Source organism: Macaca fascicularis, chromosome 15 (assembly GCF_037993035.2).
Source record: "Macaca fascicularis isolate 582-1 chromosome 15, T2T-MFA8v1.1".
NCBI lineage: Eukaryota > Metazoa > Chordata > Mammalia > Primates > Cercopithecidae > Macaca > Macaca fascicularis.
Genome location: NC_088389.1, coordinates 674793 through 696155, shown reverse-complemented (window position 1 = coordinate 696155; position 21363 = coordinate 674793). Strand labels below are relative to the sequence as shown.

Here is a 21363-nt window from a genome sequence, read left to right as displayed (position 1 = left end):
CGTTCGCACCTCCAGGTGTCTCGGCTGCCCGCGGCCCCTCCAGACGTTTCTGATTCGGGGTGTGGTGCTGGTCGCGGCCGTGCCGTCAGTGACCAGGAGTAGGAGCTCGCGCCCCTCGTGAAGCAGCAGCCTCACCCGGAAGCTGCCGAGAAGCATTTGACAGAAGGTGATCGCGCCTCGAGACTGAAACTTCCTGTTTACAGGGAATGGAGGTGCATAGTAGGGAATTTCATGATGGCCCTAGAAACAGATGCCTCTGGGGTAGGGGATATTCTGCAGGACAATGCAATGATCTTCTCGAAAAGTGAAGATCACAGATAAAAGGGGTGCGAGGCTGTCCCTGACTAAGACGGGGAAGGAGAGTCACTCAGCACAGTGTGTGGCCCGGATAGAAAAGACGTTTTCGGAACGGTTGTGCTACCTGAACATAACCTGGACAACGATGCTCTGAAATCATTCTTGTCTGCTGATGATGGTACTGCGGCTGCAGAGGGGCCTTTATTCCTAGGGAACGTGTGCCTGAGGACTCGGTGAGGCAGCAGGAGCCTCTCACCTTCAAGTGGCTCCAGAGAAGAAACAAATCTGTCTCTCTGTCTGATCTACAGAGAGAGTGAGAAAGCAAATCTAACGAAATGTTAGCAGTTGTTGGAGCTCCACGTGGAGAAAACTTGACCACTCGTTGTACTGTTCTTCCACTTTTTAAATATGTTTGAACATTTTCATAATGAAAATGTGGGAAAGTAAAAATAAATCTGGAAATTAGAACGGAAGTGAGCCCAGCCAAGTGCTCTTGGGTTCAGCCGGGAAGAGCCAACGGTCCGTTGGTGTTCTCTCGACTCGTCGTGGGGATTTCCTCCTCCTGGGTTCACCACCTAGTTTTCCTTGTGGTAGTTATTTTATACATAGCTATGAGCATAGGTGATACTGAAAACACACGTTTAGTGTGGTTTGTCATTAAGAATTTGGAGAACTGGCTAAATAAACCACTTGTACAGAGTTGAGATGAGCACTACCTGCCTCAGCGTCTGTGGTAACAGCTTCATTTGGGTGCAGAGCTTGGCAGAGGTTTGAGTGACTCTGTCTCGATGGTCCTCTGTCAGAGGACAAGGTTAAGCATCACCACCGAGGGCCCTGTTGAGCCTCTGGGCTGGAAGTAACCTCCCCCTGGCTGGTGAGGCAGCCTCTGAGGGCCTTTCCTGACAAAGCCCTTCACTGAGCTGCAGTTTGGCCATCTCTGCCCTCACCTCCCCGACTGCAGGGCCTCGAGGTCTCACCACCTCCAGCCTGAGCACCCAGTGCCCAGGGGCAATTTCCCACCTTCCCTGGGGGCTCAGGATTCTGGCTCCCGGGGCAGTGCCCGCAGCTGGGCCCCTCCTCCTGGGCTGGGGGTAAGGCTGGCCACGGCCTCCTGCTATGTCCCACTGGCCACTTCACCGCAGCTGCAGCCCTCACTGGGTGGCCCCTCCTGCTTCTGTTGGATGAGGAGATGCAGGCCTTCACCGAGGCTTCCTGGCCTCGCCCCTGCTGGCCCCAAGGCTGTGCCGCTTCCCCCTTCCCAGCCCCTGGTCTCTGTACAGTGTCTGTCCAGGATGTCTGTCCATCTGTCCTTGACATTCTGTCCAGAAGCAGCCACTGTCATCTTAGTTTGTGAGGGGCGAGCAGAGCCCAGGCGCGGTCGATGTGGAGATGCTCATGCACTTCAGTGTGCAGGGAAGTGAGTTCCTTCATATCTACAGCCTCTGCACAGCCAGCTGGGAGCTCACCCCATTCACAGGTGGATGTGCCTTGTTTTTTGGCCCAATCACCTGCATTAACTCAGAAGAATCACAGTTCCCTGCTTTTCTGTCTTTCGTGACCGTCCACCTCCCTCCTCTGCCTGGGGCTGAATGGTGGGGTCTGTCATGGGTTCGTGGGACCCTCTGTTCTTGTGCGGCCACCAGGAACTGTTATCCGGGCTGATTCCACAGGAGGAGTTTGGGGTGAGCTCCTGAGCGAGAGTTGGGAAGACTGACGTCTGTGTAAACCTTGCTTGTTCATGGTTATTCCTCTCAGTCTTCTTAAATTGTGAAAAATTGAGGACCATTTTGAAATATGGATTTAGGTATGGATTGGTGAGGAGAGAACGTTGATCTAATTGGGTTTACGTTTTGTGTGATAATTTTACACTATCCTTGGGAAAAACTGAAGATGTTGACAGGGTCATGAGAATCGTTTCTTTCTTTCTTTCTTTCTTTTTTTTTTTTTTTTTTTTTTTTTTTTTTTTTTTGAGATGGAGTCTCACTCTTGTTGCCCAGGCTGGAGTGCAATGGTGCAATCTCGGCTCACTGCAAACTCTGCCTCCTGGGTTCAAACAATTCTCCTGCCTCAGTCCCCCAGTAGCTGAGATTATAGGCGCTCACCACCACGTCCAGCTAATTTTTTGTATTTTTGGCAGAGATGGGGTTTTGCTCTTAAGGGCATTGTTCATTAAGTATTAATTGGTGGCCTGCCGTTGAAGTAATGTTAGTGTAGTGCTGACATCATCAGCCATGGCAGAAACTTACTTGGCATCCCTGGAAAAGAGGGCAGGGAAGCATAGTGCCCTGACACCACCTCATTCTCCAGTGCTACTTCCAACTCTGAGCTGATGGTCATTATGAGTGGATCTGCCCTGGACAATTAGTTTAGTGCAGCTGCCTTGGACAGTCAGGTTAAAAGTAACAAACCGTCACAAAACTCAGCTAATAAAATGTGAGGAGAGACATGGGACACCAGGAAGGGGTGAGGCCTGTCTCCCTGTGTGCCATCTGTGTGGAGCCTCAGTACCTAGGGGACAGCGTTTACACAGAGCCCCAGATTTTTATTAGCATTTCCCTGAATAAAATGTCACTTGTGAGCTGCGGACTGGGAGGCTTTTTCTGATTATTAGGTTTCGTAATGTGGGATCATCAGTAGGCAAGGTGGGCCTGAGGGCCATAGGATCTGGAGACTGTCCAGGGCTGCTTTCTGGGGATGACAGGCTTGTCCCTTCAGCAGTCAAGACACCAAAGAGAGTCTTTCTGAGAATAAAAGAGAGAAGCTTTTAAGGAAAAAGGCAGTTTCTCTCTCTGTTTGGGAGTTGAGTGCATTTTCCTACATTTACTCGGAGATGTTCCTTGGTTCCCACCATGTGCCATCGCCCCGCTATGGGGTAGGGTCACCCCACCGCGTACCTAACCCAGGAAAACTCCTCTGCAGTTATTTCAGAGGCTGTGTGCATTTCTCTTGCCTCAACGGGTAGAGTGAGTTTTTCTTCCTACTGTTTTTAGTCAGTTTTCTTAATCTAGCCTGTTACTGGGATAAGTTCCAGAGACGAGCAGTTTTAAAAACAATCTTTGTACGTTGCGTAGAGAGCAGTCCACCTGTAACCAGTTTGTTCCTGGAGGTACCGCAGTGGCCTTGGTTACGCGAGGGCCCCGTGGCTCAGGATGGGCCGAGGAAGGAGTGCGTGAGCAGTGGGCACTGGCCGGAGGCAGGGGAGGCGTGGCCACCTGTGGCTCGAACTCCCCCCATCCACTCTACCGCACCGCTGGGACGTGAACATTCTCGCCCTGGACGTTTTGTCTGAATGTTCAGTGCCCAGGCTCTTGGGTACACAGGCGGCCCCGGGTTTTATTTCAAAAGGGTGTCGCGAACAGTGAAGTAACCCACGTGCCTAAGCTTTGATTGACATGAAGGAATGTAGAGGCTGCTGAAATCCTGGTCATTTTAGAACAAAGTATTTTATTAACAGTTTTCTAAAAGAAAGAAATCATTAAAAAATTGATCCCTGTTGAGGTAGAAGGATCTCGTCCTCATGCTCCTCAGTTCCTTCCAGAATCAGCTTCCAGTTCAGCTGCAGAACAGGTTCTGGTGGTGGCTGGAGCAGCCCAGGCACGTGCCGTCGGGTCTAAGTTCACACTGGTGCCCGTGTGGTCTCCAGTTACGGTGCGGGCCGTGGGGTCTGAGTTCACACCATTGCCCATGTGGTCTCCAGTTACGGTGCTGGCCATGGAGTCTGAGTTCACACTGGTGCCTGCGTGGTCTTCAGTTACAGTGCTGGCCATTTGTGCCTTTCTGGGAAGTTAGAAGGAGGATCATTTCATCACGTCTCTGTCCTCCCACACCTGATCTATGCTGGGCCACCGTGAATTCTTCCTTTTAACTGTTTCTCTCATCACGGGCAACACTGGTGTTCTGTGGTCAATGTTTGCCATTTCTGAAAACGGATTCTGTGTTTCTTTATATAATCACCTGGTCTCTTTTACGAATTTCGCTTTTCTTTAAGAAAATCATCGTGCTTTTATCTCTTCAATCTCAACTCTGTTCCCTGACACAGGCTCTTACCAGCTCGAAAATTAAAAGTAATCTTTGATTATACTTAATACTTTCTAAAGTTTTCAAAAGTTTATCAGCATGTGGGTTACTGAACATTGACTGTTTATTTAATGGAAAATTAGATTCTAAGTAGAGTATTAGAGTGAAAATGATCTTTTGATTTTATTAAAATATTCAGGTAAAAATATTAAAATGCCTTCGCCAAACTTCATGCCTGTGTAGCGTGAAAACATTAAGCTGCTCTCTGCTCCCGGGAATGCATGAGTAGAGTATGTGTTTGAAAGCGTCATTCCAGTCTTAAGTTTTAGGTATTCTTAAAGGGGTTGGCTGGAGAAGTGACATTTAGCATTGAGTGAACGTTTGACAAAGATTTGTCTCGATATAAAAATAGTTAAAAACAATCTTTAGTGTTTCCTTTCAGGGTTCACCCATTAAAGAATGGTCTTGTAAAAAACTCATCGAGAGTGTCGGCGCCCAGAGGTGCTACCTTGCCCACAGTTGTGTCATCTGCTGTCACCAGGCGACACGCCCAGCGTTTAGCTGCACGTCAGATGTGGCCACGGGGCCACAGGACATCCCTGCGGACGGATGTTCTTATGCAGATTAATGAGGATGGAGACCGCTGCAGAACTGTAAGCCCCCCAGGGGCTGACGGAAGCCTGGGAATACCCGAGACACCAGAGTCGCTGCTGCCCTGGGTGGAAGGAAACCTGCCCTGGAAGATGGGAAATGCAATAAGGAGAAAGTACCAGGGTACATGATGCTGTGAAAACGGAGATGTTTTAATTAAATTAACAATTAAAATCATTTTAATTATGTGAATTATTTGAATTCATGTTAGTTCTTTTTAGGAAATTAATACTTAAAGCAAGTTTGTTTTCTGAATTGTTTGATTTAATTGAGTCAGCACAAGAGTTAGCATTGATATCTGACCCTCTTCCAGGGTTGGGGCAGAGGAGATGGGGGCAGAGGAGACAGGCCTCCCACCCGCTTTCCCCTGGAGCTCAGCCAGAATTTCCCATTGAGGAGCCCTCAGCTCCCTGAGAGCCAGGAGCTCTTGCGGAGAAGCCGCTGTCGGCATGCCACCCGCTTTGATGGCCCTGCTCTGCCATCCCTGCGCTCCAAGGGCCGGACCCTGCCGCTGCCTGTGCCAGACGGGTCTCAGGGAGGTGCCAGCCAGGGGTTATGCATGGCGGGGCCTGGGCATCGCTGTCCAGATTCCGTGGCTGCCGGTTTCATTCTCTCGCTGTTTGTCCCCCTAGCAAGACTCATGAGGTTCCTTGAGGACAAGACCCCCTCCTGCCACCTGGTCTGTTTCCTGAACGTTCTCTGCACGAGTACAGCCCCGGGATGCAGCCCTCGGGAATCAGGGTGTCGGCCATAGTAGGGCGGGTCGCTCTGCTGGGCACCATGATGGATGTTAACCGCTGTGCTTCACTTCGGGGACGTGTTTAAGTACAAAAGTAATTTTAAAATTTCACCATTATTTCAAGACAGCTAAGAGCCTATTAGCACAGAATCCCTGGTCTGAATGAAATCAAACGGTTCTTATTAATTATTCATGATGCCACGAATATGTAGCCTTATTTTTTATAATTGCCAGTCTGTATAATTAACCTTTCATTTGGTTAAAGTACTTAACACTAAGTAGAGCTGTACTTTCAACTGTTTATAAAGCATATGGAAGAATGTTTAAATGTTTAATTAGAACCACTTTTTTTAGTTTCATAGAGAATTTTTTTTCTTGTCAACGAGGGTCTTTAATTATTTAAACCAAAAGAGAAAAACAGGCCAGAAAAGAAAAACAACTAGTAAAGCTCGGAACTGCGAAGGTGGCATCATTCCGTTAGTCTCGGATTTTGCTTCCTGGGTTTGTGACGTGGTCAGAGTCCTTGTCTTTGATTTCCTAACACAAGTTGTTAAAGTTGGAAGTGAGTGTGAAATTGAGTTAGTCTAGCTTTATTCTTTCACGGATGAGAAGTGAATTATCTTCAGCAAGGTGGGTGCAGGCGTGGTCCCCGGGGGTCACTGTGGTGAACAGGCCGCCCTTGTGGGGAGCCAAGTTCGTCATCACTGGGACAGAGCCCAGGACACTTCCCCAGCTGGCCAGCCTCTTCCTAGAACCTCACACATTGCAAAGGATGGAGTCCAGATCTATACCGTGAAGAAACGAGGGTGGTTACAGAAAGCACCACGATCTCAGCTGAGTGGCTCTGAGCACCCCAACGTTGGGGCACCTCAGCATCCTGTGTGGCTCAGGCTGTGCCCAGCAGGGAGGCCGGCCCGATCGAGCTGCGGTCTCCACCCTGAGAGTGAGGGCTCCTTCCCCCAGCGCGAGTTAAAGCATCATGTGTCCACCTGTGCAGTGGCTGGTCCCAGTGGCCCTGGAGGGCTGAAACCCTGGGTCCCGCCACTGGTCCGGGGCATCCGTTTCCCCTTCCTGCAGTTCCTGTGTCTGTGTGTCCAGGGGGCTCCGATCCCTGTCTTAGGACCATGGCTGAGGGGTCAAGTTCACCCGCTTTGGAGCTGGCCCGGATCTTGGTTCTGTGGATCCTCGCTGTGTGGCTCTGGAGCAGTTCTGTCCTCAGGAGATGGATCCTCACAGCCGCCTCTTGGGGCCATGAGGAGAATTAACAGGACAACCCCCGGGTAGCTGCTCAAAGCCCTGTGCGGGGCCAGCCCTGTGTCTCCACCAGTTCCTTTGCTCTGTGCTCCCCCCCCACTGTCACATCGCCAGCCTTTATTTCCTTTTCCTTAGACCCAGACAGCGAATGCTCCGCTGGTCTTGGCAGCCCCTTCTCTAGTCTATCCTCAAATCACTTCCTGACGGACAGCCATGACTAGCCATCGGCGTGACCAAAACCCCACAAAATAGAACCCAACTTTCCTATTAAGCTGTACAGAGCTGTCCCAGCCCACTTCCCACAGGCTGGCCTCATTCACCATGGGATCCGTGGTTCTCACCTGGGGCTGGGGGTGCCCCTGGCATCTGGTGGGGAGTGTCAGGGATGTCCCTCCAGGCCCAGTACAGTCCCCCAGCCAGTGGCCGGCAGACAGCAGCACCCAACCTGATGTCCCTGTGGCTTCTGGTTCCCCGAGGCTGGCTGTGCTTTGCTGCCTCTACATGCTCTCAGACGTGTGCCCTCTCTCCACCTTCACTGGTTAGCAGTGTTCCATCCATTAGAGCTCAAAGCACTGCCTCCCGGCATTGCAGCCCCTTCTCCTGGCCTGCCGTCTGCCTGTGCCCCACGGTCTGTACCGTGTCCTCACGGACCGATCAGAGCGAGGCTTCCAGGGATGGAAAGGTTCCTGCTTGTGTCTGCTTGTGTCTCTGTCCCGCCTTCTCTGGACCTGGCACCGTGGCCTTTGCCGACAGAGGTCTTGGGTTGATTGTCAGCGAAGCAGACAATCTATATGGCTCTAAATGGCTGTGAACATGCTTGATTGGGTTATTTTAAAAATAGTTGTATATGTAAACATTTGAGTGTGACACAGGTGGATTTTTGGGCTAATGGTCTTGTTCTTCAGGGAGTAACCACAGGCCCATCCACAAGGACCATTTCCAGCTGATTTATGGAACGCTGTTCTACCTGGTTAATTTTCAACGTTATCTCAGCCTGAGAGGTAGGTCAGCATGTGACGAAGTTCACCGGTTTGAATCCTAATCTGCTCCTTAGGAGCTGCACCTTCCATGCCTTCGTTTCTTCCTTGGTTAGGTAGGGAAGGTATGAGCTACCTCAGAGTTGTGAGTGAGGCCTGCATCGAGTGACCGCATTAAAGTGACAAGGACTGCACCCGGAGTGTTGATATTTAAAGACCTTTAAACATCGCGATGCCGCATTTTGGTACCCAGGTAAAACAGCAAAGTTCTTTCAGATGCAGACACAGACCCTCGGTGAGGTGGGGGGCTGATGGCAGGAGGTGGACCACCGACCCTGTAACGAGGGCGTGGTCTGTTCGAGGCTGAACGAAGTGCACATCATTGCATGTACCACGGAAGTCCCTCTCGTGAAGTCCTGGAAGGGTCCATGTGGCTGAGCCGTGTGGTCTGTCCATGACGTCCGGCAGAAGCAGAGCTTTCGGGTGCAGCCTTGCTCTTGTGCGCACAGCCCTCAACGGTCTCAAAAGTCTGAGGCTTAAAGCAGGCTTGGGGTTTCCTTACACCTCCTGGACATCTAATTTGCCTGGCAAACATGTTTTTCTTGGGTGTAAAGGTGAAGGAATGGGTGATTCTGGTGAAAGTGTACTAATTACTGCACTTCTGGGTCAGTGGCGCTTGGTTGAAGACACTATCTGCCCTGGATGGACATCTCTGGGATGGTGAGAACCGGTGGCTGGATGTCGCAGGGTTGCCAAGAAGATGCCAATTTTTTCCTTTTTCCTGAGTAACAACACCCTACTTTGTTTAGGGAAGCAGCACACCCAGCTGAAAATCCAATTCTCTTGTACGGCGGAGCGGCTGGTGACACAGGTCCAGATGCTGGGATGCTGATGGGGGGTCCTGGAGTGGGAGGTGTCAGGAGGCTTTCCTGACCCACAGCAGCCCTGGGCCCTTGTCCGGCCTTCTTGCCCGGGGCATGACACCTGGAGGGAAAGCAGCTTCGGGGGCCCGAGGGCCAGAAGGCAGAGTCCTGGCGTGTGAGGCAGGCCTGGGCCAGGCTCCTCGGAGGATGTCACAGACCTGCTGCCCATGCAGGGACCACCCACCTCTGAGCCCCACGCAGATTTTCCTCCATAGCCGAGTGAAATCCTGGTACAGCCAGTGAGGCAGTCAGAGGCACCTTTTGTGGAAGGAGGACAAAGCTGGAGAGAAAGAGGTTTTCCTAAAGGCACAAGGCGCTGATTCTGCGTTAGGGATAATTCCTAGGAGTGTGGTTGCTGGTGGGTGGAAAACTAGCCAGAGAATAAGTGGGAGTGGCACTTGCTGGTATTTGACTGATTCGTTCACGAATGGTCCGAACAGTTCCAGTGAAAAGAACATTTCGGACACAGAAGTTTTCATCCTGCCTGACAATGAGCATGACCGTGGGCTGTTCCATCCTTCCTGGGCGACAGTGAGAGGGTCTCAGGCCCTTCCGGCCCTGTGCTGTGCCCCATCCCAGGGTGTGTGCCCCATCCCGAATAGGCTGGAATGCCTCTGGGTGCAGCTGAGCCTCTTGAAAAGGGAAGAGACATGTGATGTGCTCTGGCTGAACAGGAAAACGAGGGAGGACAGGGAGAGGGGCCTGGAGGTGAGGAGGATGGTGAGCAACACTGGGGACAGAGGAAGTAGGGTAACACCAGGGACAGGGGGACGGAGGGTAAGGCCGGGGACAGGGGCATGGAGGGTAACGCCGGGGACAGGGGATGGAGGGTAACACCACTTCTCCAGGTGCCTTTGGGGGATGCTGCCGCCTCTCGCACCCCAGAGTGAAGTCAACAGGATTCTGTCCCGAGGAGCCCCAGAGCCTGGCAGCTGGGATTGTCGCAGTATGAACCACTGTTCACTAGCTCTGCACCCTGGGACAGGCTCCCTGGTGTTTCCACCCTGGTTTCCCATCTGGACAGTGGGACCCTGAGTGTCCCCGTCCCAGCTGCGCCCAGAGCCCTGGACTCCAGCGTGTCGTCGGCACTCATTAGCGTTTCTTTTGTTGTGGTCCGTGGACGAAGTGGCTCTCTCTTTGTGTGTTCGCAGCCCTCCTGCTCACTTTACCTTCTGGGAACACTTTTTACATAGCTTCGTATGTGGGGAGGACTCGAGTGATTAATGGAATGTTTCATCAGGTGCAGTTCTTCTGTTTCCCAGTTTTGACACAACATTTGGTGAAATTTCCAGGGACTCCTGTGGTCAGCCTCACGGTTTCACTCTGTCACTTTCTAATGCAGTAGTCTTTGGGAGTCTTTTCAATTAAGCGCCATCATTTAAAAATAAGTTTTATAATATGCAGTTTCAGGTTAATTCTTTACCTTTGTGTCTCAGGCAGTACTGCCTACCTGTGAGTAGTCACAAAGGTTCACGCAGTTTTCTCTAGCTGTCCCTAGCTCGTAGCTCAGCAGGTCCCTTCAGATGAGTCAGCCAGCTGTGTACCTGCATGTTCAGGATACTTGTCAGGGGCCTTCCTCAGAGCAAGACCGACGCTCACCTCATCCTTGGGACTTTGGAGCCCGCCCTGGAGAGACTCCAGCCACGTCCAAAGGGGCCGTCCGGGTCCCACAGGCTGGTGGGAGTGACTTCTGAGCCACTCCAGACCACACTTTGTGTTCCTACACCCCACAAAGCCACTTAAAGTGCCATGTTCTGGTGCTGTGTGCCTCACCAGTGTGCCACACAAGCCTGCACGGGGATCTGAGCGGGCGCTGCCTTCCTCAGGCTATGCTGGAGTTTTGGGGCAACTGGAGCACTCGTGGCTGTCATTCTCGCCACTGTCTGGGCTTCCCTAGAGGGTCTCACCTGCAGCCTGAGGACCACATCGGCAGCCACTGAGGAGCCACCAGGTGCAGCGTTGGTCCCACTCAGTCCTTCTCGACTTTGGTGAGAGAGTAGACAGCAAAACTTCAGCTGGGAGCCCCAGGCCTTCTCTGCTTGGGGCCCTGGGACTGACATAGCACAGATCCTGCCATCCACGTGCTGGGGGCCCCGCCGTGCGGCTCCCTCCTCTGGTCAGGGGCTGCACCCTTGGGCTGTGCAGCTCCTGGTTCTCACACTCAGGGGCCCAGGGAGAGTGGTGGATGAAAAGAGGAGAAGGGTGGCAGTTTGAGCCCAATTGTGTTGGCTTCATCTTCCGCCTCTTGTCCCTAAGTACATTGGCAAAGTTTTCCAGGTGAAAACTCAGAAGGGATTTTTAATGACTGGAATCTGTGAATTCCATGGAAGCCAAGTCTGTCCACCTCTTTCACCCACCTCATTTCTCCCCGTTGGGGCTGATTTTGGCAGCGTTCATAGGGGCAGGGACGGAAGGGGTGGGGGCCAGCCGTCGGCCCTGTGTCCCTCCCTTCCTCCCCTCAGCGCCACAGCATTTCGGTGTCATCCCCTTCCGTGCACGCGTCCTCATGAAAACCAAGTGCGGCTGGAGGGAGATGCCTGCGCCCACTCCAATGACCTTCCCGGCCGGCCTGGCTGCAGCGGCCCCTCGGCAGGCATCTTTCTGGTGCTGCCTCCGTGCCCCTCCCATCACCTGATGCTCGTGTTCCTGAATCTTCACGCGTGTGCTCTGTGCAGCCACCTCACGGGCTCCCTGGGAAGGAAGACAGTGTCTCACACCGGTCAGAATGCTCTTCTCTGTCCACTGAATAGTCCAACACAGAATCATTCCTCTGTGATTATTTGTGCTTTGTTATGTAGAACTGGAATAAAGAAAAAGTGAATTTAGACATTACAGCCATCAGGTTGAAGCTTAGTAATTGCATTAGGGAATTAAATGGAAGCATTTGAGCTTCTCGAGTTCTAATTCCACATCTTCGTATCCCCATCACCCCCCATACCCAGTGTCTAACAGAGCTCTTGGTCTAGGAGTTTCTTGATAAATGCTTACTGAATTGAACTGGACTGAGCTTAACATTCCCACCCAGAGTTAGAAGCCAGTCCCTGAATAAATTGCATTTAGAATATGAGTTTGATGTTACTGTGGTAAGGGGTATCCTACACGTCATAATTCCTAGTCAATATCGGGTATTTAGTCAAATAGACTCAAGTATAGAGAAGCATAGGCCCATCTGGCAAAAGGGCAAGGCACGCTGCTTTAGGTCCAGGTCCCCAATATCAACTATGAAAATAAAACGTCAACTCCAATGACAGCCCTGTCCTCAGCTGGTCACTGTTTATGCTAACAATTACAAACAGCTTGAACTTGCTGTCCTGAGAGGCAACACACCCTCCATTCTCTCTGCAGTGTAGCTGCCTTGGTGGATGGAACATGCCCCTCCTCCCTCCCTCTCCCTATCCCTCCCTCCCCCCTCCTCTCTCCCTCCCTCTCCCCTCCTCTCTCCCTCCTTCCCCTCTCCTTCTTCCTATCTTCTCTCACCTTTCTCCCCCCACCTTCTCTCCTGGACAAGGGGCAGAAGAGAGGAGATCTCCGGAATCTTCTGCTTCATCCAAGCAGCTTGGGGGCAGCATCAACAGCTGCAATTTGGCTGCCCCAGCAGGTGCCTCAGGGCAGCCTTTCTAATGGGAATCCTGGAATCATGTCTTTCCTTAATGTGTCCTAAAGGCTGGAGGACATGAAGTGAAACAATGCTCCATGCTCAGTCCTGTGATTTTGTGTAATTATTGGACTTACTTTGAAATTAAACTAAATGATACCCAAGGTAGAGCATGAAAAAAAAGAAAAAACAGGCTATGGTGTTTGAAAAACAAACAAAACCATTTGGTTTGTTGGTTTGTTCTTAGACCTTCACAGGCTCCTAGGTCACACGTTTCAGTTTCTTAGCAAGTGGCATTCTCTGCAGAAGCTGTGTCAGTCTCTGTTTGATGATGTCAGCCACAGCAGAAAGAAGCACTCCGTAGGCCCCGTGCTCAGCACCTTGGCGTGAGCTCCTGCCATCTTCTGTTCATGCTCATCACAGCTCTGTGCAGTGGGCATCCTCCTGATCCCTGTGGGAGGATGGAGGATGGAGGCGGAAGGGTGAGTGATGGCAGGATCACATGAGGGGTCTCTCCCGAGGTAGGGAGGGGAACTGGCCCAGGACCTTAGTGCCCATCGCATCCTTCTTCCTCCTCCTCTGCCTCTCTGTGACTGTTTGACTCAGGCTGCAGGGACAGACATGAGTATGTGCAGAGCCTGTGTGCACCCCTGGGAATGTGTGCTCATATTGGCAGGGAGGGATGTGAGTGTGTACAGAGCGTGTGTGCACACCTTGATGTGAGCGCGTATGGAATGTGTGTGCACACCTTGGGGATGTGTGCTGGCATTGGCAGGGACAGATGTGTACAGAGCGTGTGTGCACACCTCGGGGTGTATGCTGTCGTTGGCATGGACAGACGTGAGCGTGTACAGAGCGTGTGTGCACACCTGGGGGTGTGTGCTGGTGTTGATAGGGACAGATGTGTACAGAGCGTGTGTGCACACCTGGGGGTGTGTGCTTATGATGTTTTGTAACCGGCAAATACGTGGCCTGTTGCATCGGGCGGCCCTGCGCCCATGCTGAGCCCGTCAGTGGCCCTCGGGTTGGGGTCTCCATCTGCCCAGACAGCACTCGAGTGGCTTGAGGTTTCAGATTCTTCCTCTACGGATACTTGGGCTTCCTCAGGACCAAACATCAGAACCAGCCAACTGCAAACTACAAGAACGTTCAAATGCATCTTCAGTAGGAAAAACAAAAGCAATTGGAAAAATTTTCCAACGTGACCCCGTGGTTAAGCCGTTAGATACTCCAGCCAACAGATTGAGTCACTTTAAAATTCACACCAATTAAAATGGTTGTGAGAGTTGCAGAGCTTTACCGCTAAACCTTGAAATAATTGAAGCATTCTGCTCCACTGGCTTACAAACTAGAGTTGGGGATACCTTTCAGTCCAAAGTAGCAACCTTCTAAATCCAGTTTAGATGCGAGGCTCCCACTGACACAGGAAGAGACAGTGGCCCTTGATTATTCTCCTGTGTTCAGATACTGTGTCATTTCTTTTTTTTTTTTTTTTTTTTTTTTTTGTATCCTGATCATCACTTCTGCTTTTCCAATTCAAACTAAAGGAAGGGAGTTTAGTTCTGTTTTGGAGAAGCTGTGGTTAGTAGTTTCTTTTCATGGTTTGCTTAATCTCTTAAGTCTGGTGCTTACATTACCCAAATAGACTTTTCTTTAGTACGACAGTGCCATAACCCAGGGCTTCTCCCTCCATATCTGCTCCCCAGGGGGCTCCCTAGGAATGGGCGCTGGAGATCCAGCCCCCCTCCATGTGCCATTTTCTTTGAGTCCAAGGTAGCTTTGGCTCAGAGAAGAAAAGAGGCCTCCGGGTTAGGTGCCTCTGACTGCTTGCTTGTGAAATGTTTAATGATAAGGCGACTTCCAAACTAATTTACACATTGATAGTTGTAGCTTGAAGTATCACCGCAGTCATAAGAACAAGAAACACTCCCATAAAGTAGATAAGCAGAAAAAAGCCATAGAAGTTTAATAAAGCGCAAATAAAATGGTGTTGTAAGAATGTCCAGTGGGAAATGCTCTCAGTCCAGCCAGATCCAGCTGTGGCGTCAGTCCAGCTGTGGTGTCCTCCTGTAAAAACATTCAGCCACATGTGGCCCTGATCGCAATCACTACTCTGAATTGTGATCCAGAATGTTCTTGGGGGCCGATGCTGGGACTGTTCCAGCAGTTCAATCTGATTGGGCGTCACGGTGGTGATGTGCTTAGCGCGGCCAGCTGGGCTGAGTGGTGGCCACCCGTGCACTCGCCACGTGCAGCCGTTATTCTGGTGATGGGGTTGCATGCGCCCCGGCTTGTCCACCTGGGCTATTAAAGTACTGGGAACCCAACCGCGGGCGGTGCCTCCCGATATGGGAGCTGTCTTTTTTATCCAGGGCCCTGTGGCGCTGCAGAACCCTGCTGCCAGTCTGAGCTCACAAGGAGGTACCGGAGGGCTCTGCTGGGGCATGGAGGTCCCTGAGCAGGTGGTCACTTATTGCTTGTGGAGTGGTCCATGGCCTGTGAGTTTATTCTCGGGGTTTGTGTGGGCGAGGTTAACCAGTTCACAGCTGGGCACTTACCCCTTACACAGGTGACACTAGTTAAAGTGGAATCTATATTAGCTCACACGGGAGTGTGTGAGGAGCTGGGAGGGTGGGGAGGCTTGGCCTTAGCACTAGATTCCCGGGCTCCTGACATTTCTGCGTCTTCCAGTTGAGGGGCCGTCAGAGCCGCTGTGGGTCCTGAAGACAGTGGGTGCCATATGGACCAGGGGATGCAGAAGCCTCTAGAGGCTGCGGGAGGCAAGGAGACGGTGGCTTCCCCAGAGCCAGCCCTGCCGCCACTTCGACGTTAGATGGTGGGACCTGTTTTGGACTCCAGCTTCCAGAAATGTGAGAAAATAAGTCAGAGTTTAGGGCGCTAAATTTGGGGTGATTTAGTGGAGAAATAGAAAACTAGCCCACAAATGTGCACGCATTGAAATGTGCTCTGTCCAGGTGTTCACAGTGGTGTGAGGGAGATGGCATCAGGGTTCTGGGAACTGTGCAGTTTTACTGAAGGAAGGGGGCTCGCCACGCCTTTCCTCATATAACTGAAGGTATGTATGCCTGCCACACTGCCCAGGAGACAGGGACTAGAATTCTGACTTTATTTCTTATGGGAACCAAGCCACAGTCAGAACACGGTGAGGGCCGAGACGAGCTTCCTACAGCCTGAACTGGGAAGAGGAATCGCAAGTAGTTTGTGTTTTTCTACACAGACCTGTCCTTTTCAAGTTTTGTTAAGTTTTGGAAAAAGGGAGAAGCCAGGCACACCTCGGCGAGGGACAGTGTTTCTGGAGGTGGTGCGGCTTCAGCCTGAACGTGGCCGTGTGGTTGGGAGGCTCAGAAACTGCCCTCCAAGGGCACTCATCTATTCCTTATTGCAGTAATACCTCGTTTACAGAAATCCACAGAAATTACAGTGCGGGAGGCTTCTGGTCTGGATGGGTTTGTGTGGACCGAGGTCACGGGGTGTTTTCCCAAGTGCTAATCCTGATCTGGCAGAGGCTCTGTTCCCAAATAATTATTCCACAGTTTCAGAGCCTATATCTGAGTGATAGTCTTTTAACTTTGTTGCATAAAAGGAAACAAAGTATGTCTTGAGGGTCTAAAAATCCATGTGGTAATCATGGCTGTAAACTCATACCTGGGGCTTTGGGATGGAGTGAAAACCACCGTCACCTAGCGTGGACGCTGCGTGGTATTTTTAGCATGGTGGCCTGCTCGTGCCTTGAACTCTATCTGCAGTGTGAGCAACAGCTGTGCATTTGAGAAATGTGGACAGGTCAGCTTGCTCCTCCAGGGGCCTGCAGGCATCCGGGTGAGGGGCCTGGGATGAGGCCACATCAGTGGGAAGGAGCTTGGTTGTGTCAGCAGATATGTCTGTCTCTACAGGCCCGCAAGCCAGCCAGAACCCAGTTTTCCTTAGGTCATCTAATGCCAGAAAAAACCTGTTTCTTAGAGATTCTCATAATTTATATTAATGAACCATTTGACCGTACATAAAATGTTATAAATGCATGAGGCTTTACAACTTGGCAGATGTGTAACTCACATGTCGTTGTACCAAACTGTTGAAGATATTTGTTTCACTTGAAGGTTGTTAGCATTTTATGTGCAAAGCAAATGCCAGTAGCATTTTGAAGGAGTATTTTGGAATTTTAAACACAGTGGGATAGTGCTGGGTCTCTGGGATACTGGTGAGGTGGACGTGACCTCAAGCTCTTGTAGCTTGCAAGCAGGATTGCTAAATTGTCACAACTGCAGTGCTGGAAAGTCAAAGTGGATTTCTGTAAATGAGGTATTAGTGCAATGAGGAACAGGTGAGTGCCCGTGGAGGGCAGTTTCTGAGCCTCCCAGACACCCCAGGAGGAAGCGGGGGACGGGGGCAGTTACCCACCAGAACCTGGACGGTGAAGCTGGGTTTGCTGGTGGCCCTGCTTGGCAGGTCATTACATGCAATAAGAAACAGGTGAGTGCCCTTGAGAGCGGTTTCTCGGCCCCCTTCAGAACCGCAAGTGGAAGACGCTCCAAGGTGGGGGGTGGGGGTTCGGTTAATCCACAGGGGCCTGGATGGTGGAGCTGGGTTTGCTGGTGGTCCTGCGTGGCAGGTCATTACATGCACTAAGGAACAGGTGACTGCCCTTGAGGGCGGTTTCTCGGCCTGCTTCGGAACTGCAAGTGGAAGATGCCCCAAAGTGAGGGGGGGCTGGTGGTCGGTTATCCAGTGGGGCCGGATTTGCTGGTGGCCGCTGCGTGGCAGGTCACGGCGTGGAGCGATGGGAGGGGAGTGGAGTGGGAATAGAGGATGCACCCTCCACAGCTACTGCTGGGAGTTGGCTCTGGTAGCAGAAGGGGCATAGATAGAGGGATTCCCATCAGGGGCAACACGACTGGGGTCCCACGTGTGGTGGATGCCGAGGTGTGGCTATATGTAATCTCAGTCTGCACAGCCGTCCTGGTGAGTGGGTTCAGTTAGCTTCCCATCTCACATTTGAGAAATCTCGGGGGCTCACATCACAGCTAGGTGGGTTGGAACTAATGTCTCAGGCAGGACGTTGGCCCCAGAGCCCAGATCTTACCCGCCCCCTCTCTTTTCAGTCCACCAAGCTTGTAGAGAGGGTTGTGTGGTGGTGGGTGGCGGCTGAGAAACCAACACAGTAGAAGGCGGGGAGGAACTAAACCAGGCAGGAGACACAGGCAGTGCTTGGGAGGTCTGCACGGGGTGTGGGTGTGGGAGACACCTCTGGGCCAGTGAACCCCGTTCTGTGCTCCTGGCTTGCCCAACCTTGGCCCTCAGCCACATGCTGCGTGCTTTAGGTGAAATCTCAGTCGCTCGTGTGGTGCGGGCATCTTTTCTCCCTGGCTTTGCCTCTCTTTAAATCACGGAGTCTCAGTGGGGATGGCGGGGCGGATGGTGGTCCATGGAATTTGCCCTCCACCTCCCCATCCTTGTCCTGTCCTGTCTGGCCTGTTACCTGAATCTGTGTCTCTTCAGAGCCTGCAAATGAGTGGAGGCCACGACAGCCTCTCGCTGACCGACCTCTCAAACTTTTATTCATCAGAATAGTGTTAAATGCCGATTCCTAGGCACCCCCATCGGACTCTACGCCTGCCTAGCATGGGTACTTTGGGGGAAGGTACAGAGGATTGCTGGGCTGTTCCAGGGGGGAATTTGCATTGTTGAATGTCTATTGTGTTCCTTCCAGCACTCTACTTTCCACGCACACGTGGCATTAAACCTGGAAGACCTCTGGGTGCTGTGCTGGTGAGGAAGCCCCGGCTGGACGAGGGGCTGCTGGGGCTCGGACTTGATTCCTGGGCTGGGGGCTGGGGGCTGCGGGCTGCGGGCTTATTCTCTTCAGTGGGTCTGCTGATGGGATGCCCTGAGAAGTCCTGCTGTGCACTCAGGGGAAGGTGCAGAGACAGGCTCAGAAAAGACAGACCATGGATTTAAAAATTCCTACTGGAAAATCTTTTATGAGCAAAGTAATTTGCATCTAACTGAAGACAATCATTGCTTGAATAATTGGTTTGTTTACAAAGTTGGTCCTATGAACAGATTAAAGTTTTCATTCATGCCTTATCTACAATGTGAATAGGAGCTATTACCGCAACTTAAATTAGCTTTAAATTTCGTATCAGATTGCAGTCCAGATTACAAACGGCTGCTTGATAATCTAATTGATAAAACGGAGGAATTTAGTGCTTGGAACTCGGAGTGAAGGGAACAGAATTGCTTTGGTTTCTCAAAAGGGTGTTGACTGAGTGGTGACCTGGGGTGAAGAGAAGTGGCTAGAGTCATTACACTCGAGGAGATGATCTGCCCCCGCCTTTCTCAGCTGTCTTCTGGACAAAACAAAGGGTGATAAATGGAAAAAATTCAGCACTGAGTTCGTCTATGCCCTGAGCTTCTCATACAGTCATTAATGGGCTGTATCTGTGAAGCCTCCATACAGGCACAAAGGAATTAGGCTAGAGTAAGGCGGCCGGCGACCTCTGGCGTCTGGACCGCGTGTCACTTCCTAAAGCCCTTTTGGGTGAAATGACAGTGGCAATGTCGTTGTTCGGAGGAGTGTAATCTCACGTATGAGATGCAGATTTTAAATGATGCAGATTTTAAACACCAAAGTCAGGAAGCTTGGTGGGAGTGGCTGTCTTCCAAGTGGTTTTCTGTGCTGCCATGGATGAGGCGTGGATGTGTCATCTGTTGGTGAGATCCACTGGTGAAGGGGCTAAGGAAACCATGGAGGTCAGGGGTGTGAAGCTGCATCTCTTCTGGCATCCCAAGGAAATACATCTTGTAAAACGTGTGAATTTGACCCTGACCCTAACCCCAACCCTGAGTGTTGAAGTCTGGTGCAGTGTCTTGAGCCCTCTTCTGCATTGAGGGTGAGTGACTGTAAATGACCGATTCCTCAGTGGTGAAAGTTCAAATGTAGCTTCCCTGAGGAAGCCAGACCTCGGTCACCCGTATCTCCATTGTAAACACTGCGGCCCCTACGCGGGTGGCTGCAAGTTTCCAGGCCTTCCTTGGAGAAGCAGCCGTGAGGTGCTTGATGATTTGATAACATCAGCCACCTTCTGTCTTCTGTCTAATCACGGTACAAATGATTCTCCTACAAGGAAATGGATCTGGTTTCTTCCTGATCGTTGGAAGAAGCAGCCTGCCTAGGGACTCCACCGTCCTCTGCACTTTCACAGCGAAGCCTGTGTCTGTCTCCAAGGAGTGTCACGTGTGTCGTGGGAATCGCTTCCTTAATTCTTCCTGCTTTTGAGGGCTCCGGTAGCTCTGCCTGTTTCACCCGGGATGAGCAGCAGGTGGTCTCTGGCTACTGTGGGACTAGGGCTTGGGGGTGCATCATCACATCCGGTGGCCTGTCCAGGTGGGCATCATTGTCTTTTGCCTGTTGCCTGAGGCAGCTGTGATGCCATGGGGGTCATGCTTGTCAGGGCCAACCCAGTTCTTCCCGTGTACACACCTCCTGCTGGAGTGCCTTTCCTTATGATGACTTGTTGAATTAAACGTGGAGAATGCAGAGAGGCTCTGGGCCTCTCTCTCTCCCATTCTTACTCCCTGGAGCTGTGAAGCCCGACAAGGGAGCCCATAGCCAGAGGCTCCTTTAAATTGAATTAGAATAAAGATTTGATTACATAGCTAAACACATTTGAAAAGAACTTCACAGATTAAATTCCAGATTCAACCCTTCAGGCCCAGTGGCCACGTTTTGGGGCTCAGCAGCTGTAGGTGGCTGTTGTCTTTCTGTGTTGGCTGAGCAGATTGGGGTGTTTCCAGTTCAGCAGGCAACTCTCTTGCATGGCTCTGCCTGTGGTGAGGGCACCTAGGCTGGAGAGCCTCGTGGGGATCCCTTAGGCCTCCGGCTGCAGCCAGGCTGCACGGTTCCTGTGCCCCGGGTCCTCTGCAGGCCCAGATGGATCCCACCACAGAGCCAGCACTGCTAGACTTGGGTACTGTGTGCAGACAGCAGAGGGTCACGTCCGGGCCTTGCAGGGGCTGGGGTGACTGGCCTCCTTGGCCAGGCTTCTGTTTCCGAGTCTTCAGGGGAAATGCATCCACCATCCACCATCCACACCGTGCACCAGAGGAAAACTGCAGGCTTCTCTGTGGATGGTGAATTGAGATCATGCAGAGTGACTAGGTTTGGGCTCCTGAGCAGCGTGGAACCTGATACCTTTAGGTGGAACCTGACATGCCTCCATGTGTACATGGCAAAGAGAATGCAGCATTGTCAGCTTGAATCCAGATGTGCTCCCGTTTTGAGGTGGAAGGTTCTGGGAGTATTGGCCATTGGTGATTGTGCTGCCGTGGAGGACTTTGAATGCAGGCACTGGTTTGGGATAACCCTGGTTTCCTGGTCCTGTATGTGGGCATCCCTGAATATCCCGGACTGGAGGAAGGCAGGGCAGATGGGAGGGTGACAAGAGGTGTCAGGTGTTTCCAGCTTTGGGGACTGATGCCATCAGATGGCCGAGATCAGGATGGTGGTGGCCAGGGACCAAAGCAGGGGTGCGTGGAAATGCCATGTTCCTCGGAGCATGGGGAGGACCTCTTGAACTCTATTCCTGGGCAACAGTTCTTCCATTCTCAGGAATCTGTGCCATTGTAATTGAGTAGCAAATTCTGTAATTACTCTAATTACTTACTGTTAAGTCCCCATGCCAATTACCATAAATTAGCAACAGTGATAACAGTTTGCCTGGTCAAACCTTACCAAGAAAAACCAGTGGACCTAGTTTTAGTTGCCTCCAGTTCCCTCCAAATCAGATTCCTTAGCGGCTTGTGTCCCCACACTTGCTGCAGTTCCTCCTGGGCCTGGCAGGCACATTCCAGACATTCACATCTCAGCTCAGATGCAGGCGTGCACATTAT

At 51.5% G+C, this 21363-nt stretch overlaps 1 protein-coding gene across 1 annotated transcript in view; it reads left to right on the top strand.

Annotated features, from left to right (window-relative positions):
• LOC135967580 (uncharacterized) overlaps window positions 1–5153 on the top strand; it is a 45635-nt gene extending 40482 nt beyond the window's left edge. Inside the window, exon 5 of the mRNA XM_074018071.1 lies at window positions 4744–5153. Within this exon, the coding sequence (XP_073874172.1) occupies window positions 4744–5096 (353 nt within the window). The 3' untranslated portion in view covers window positions 5097–5153. The remainder of the gene's footprint in view (window positions 1–4743) is intronic.
• Window positions 5154–21363: the final 16210 nt, after the last annotated feature.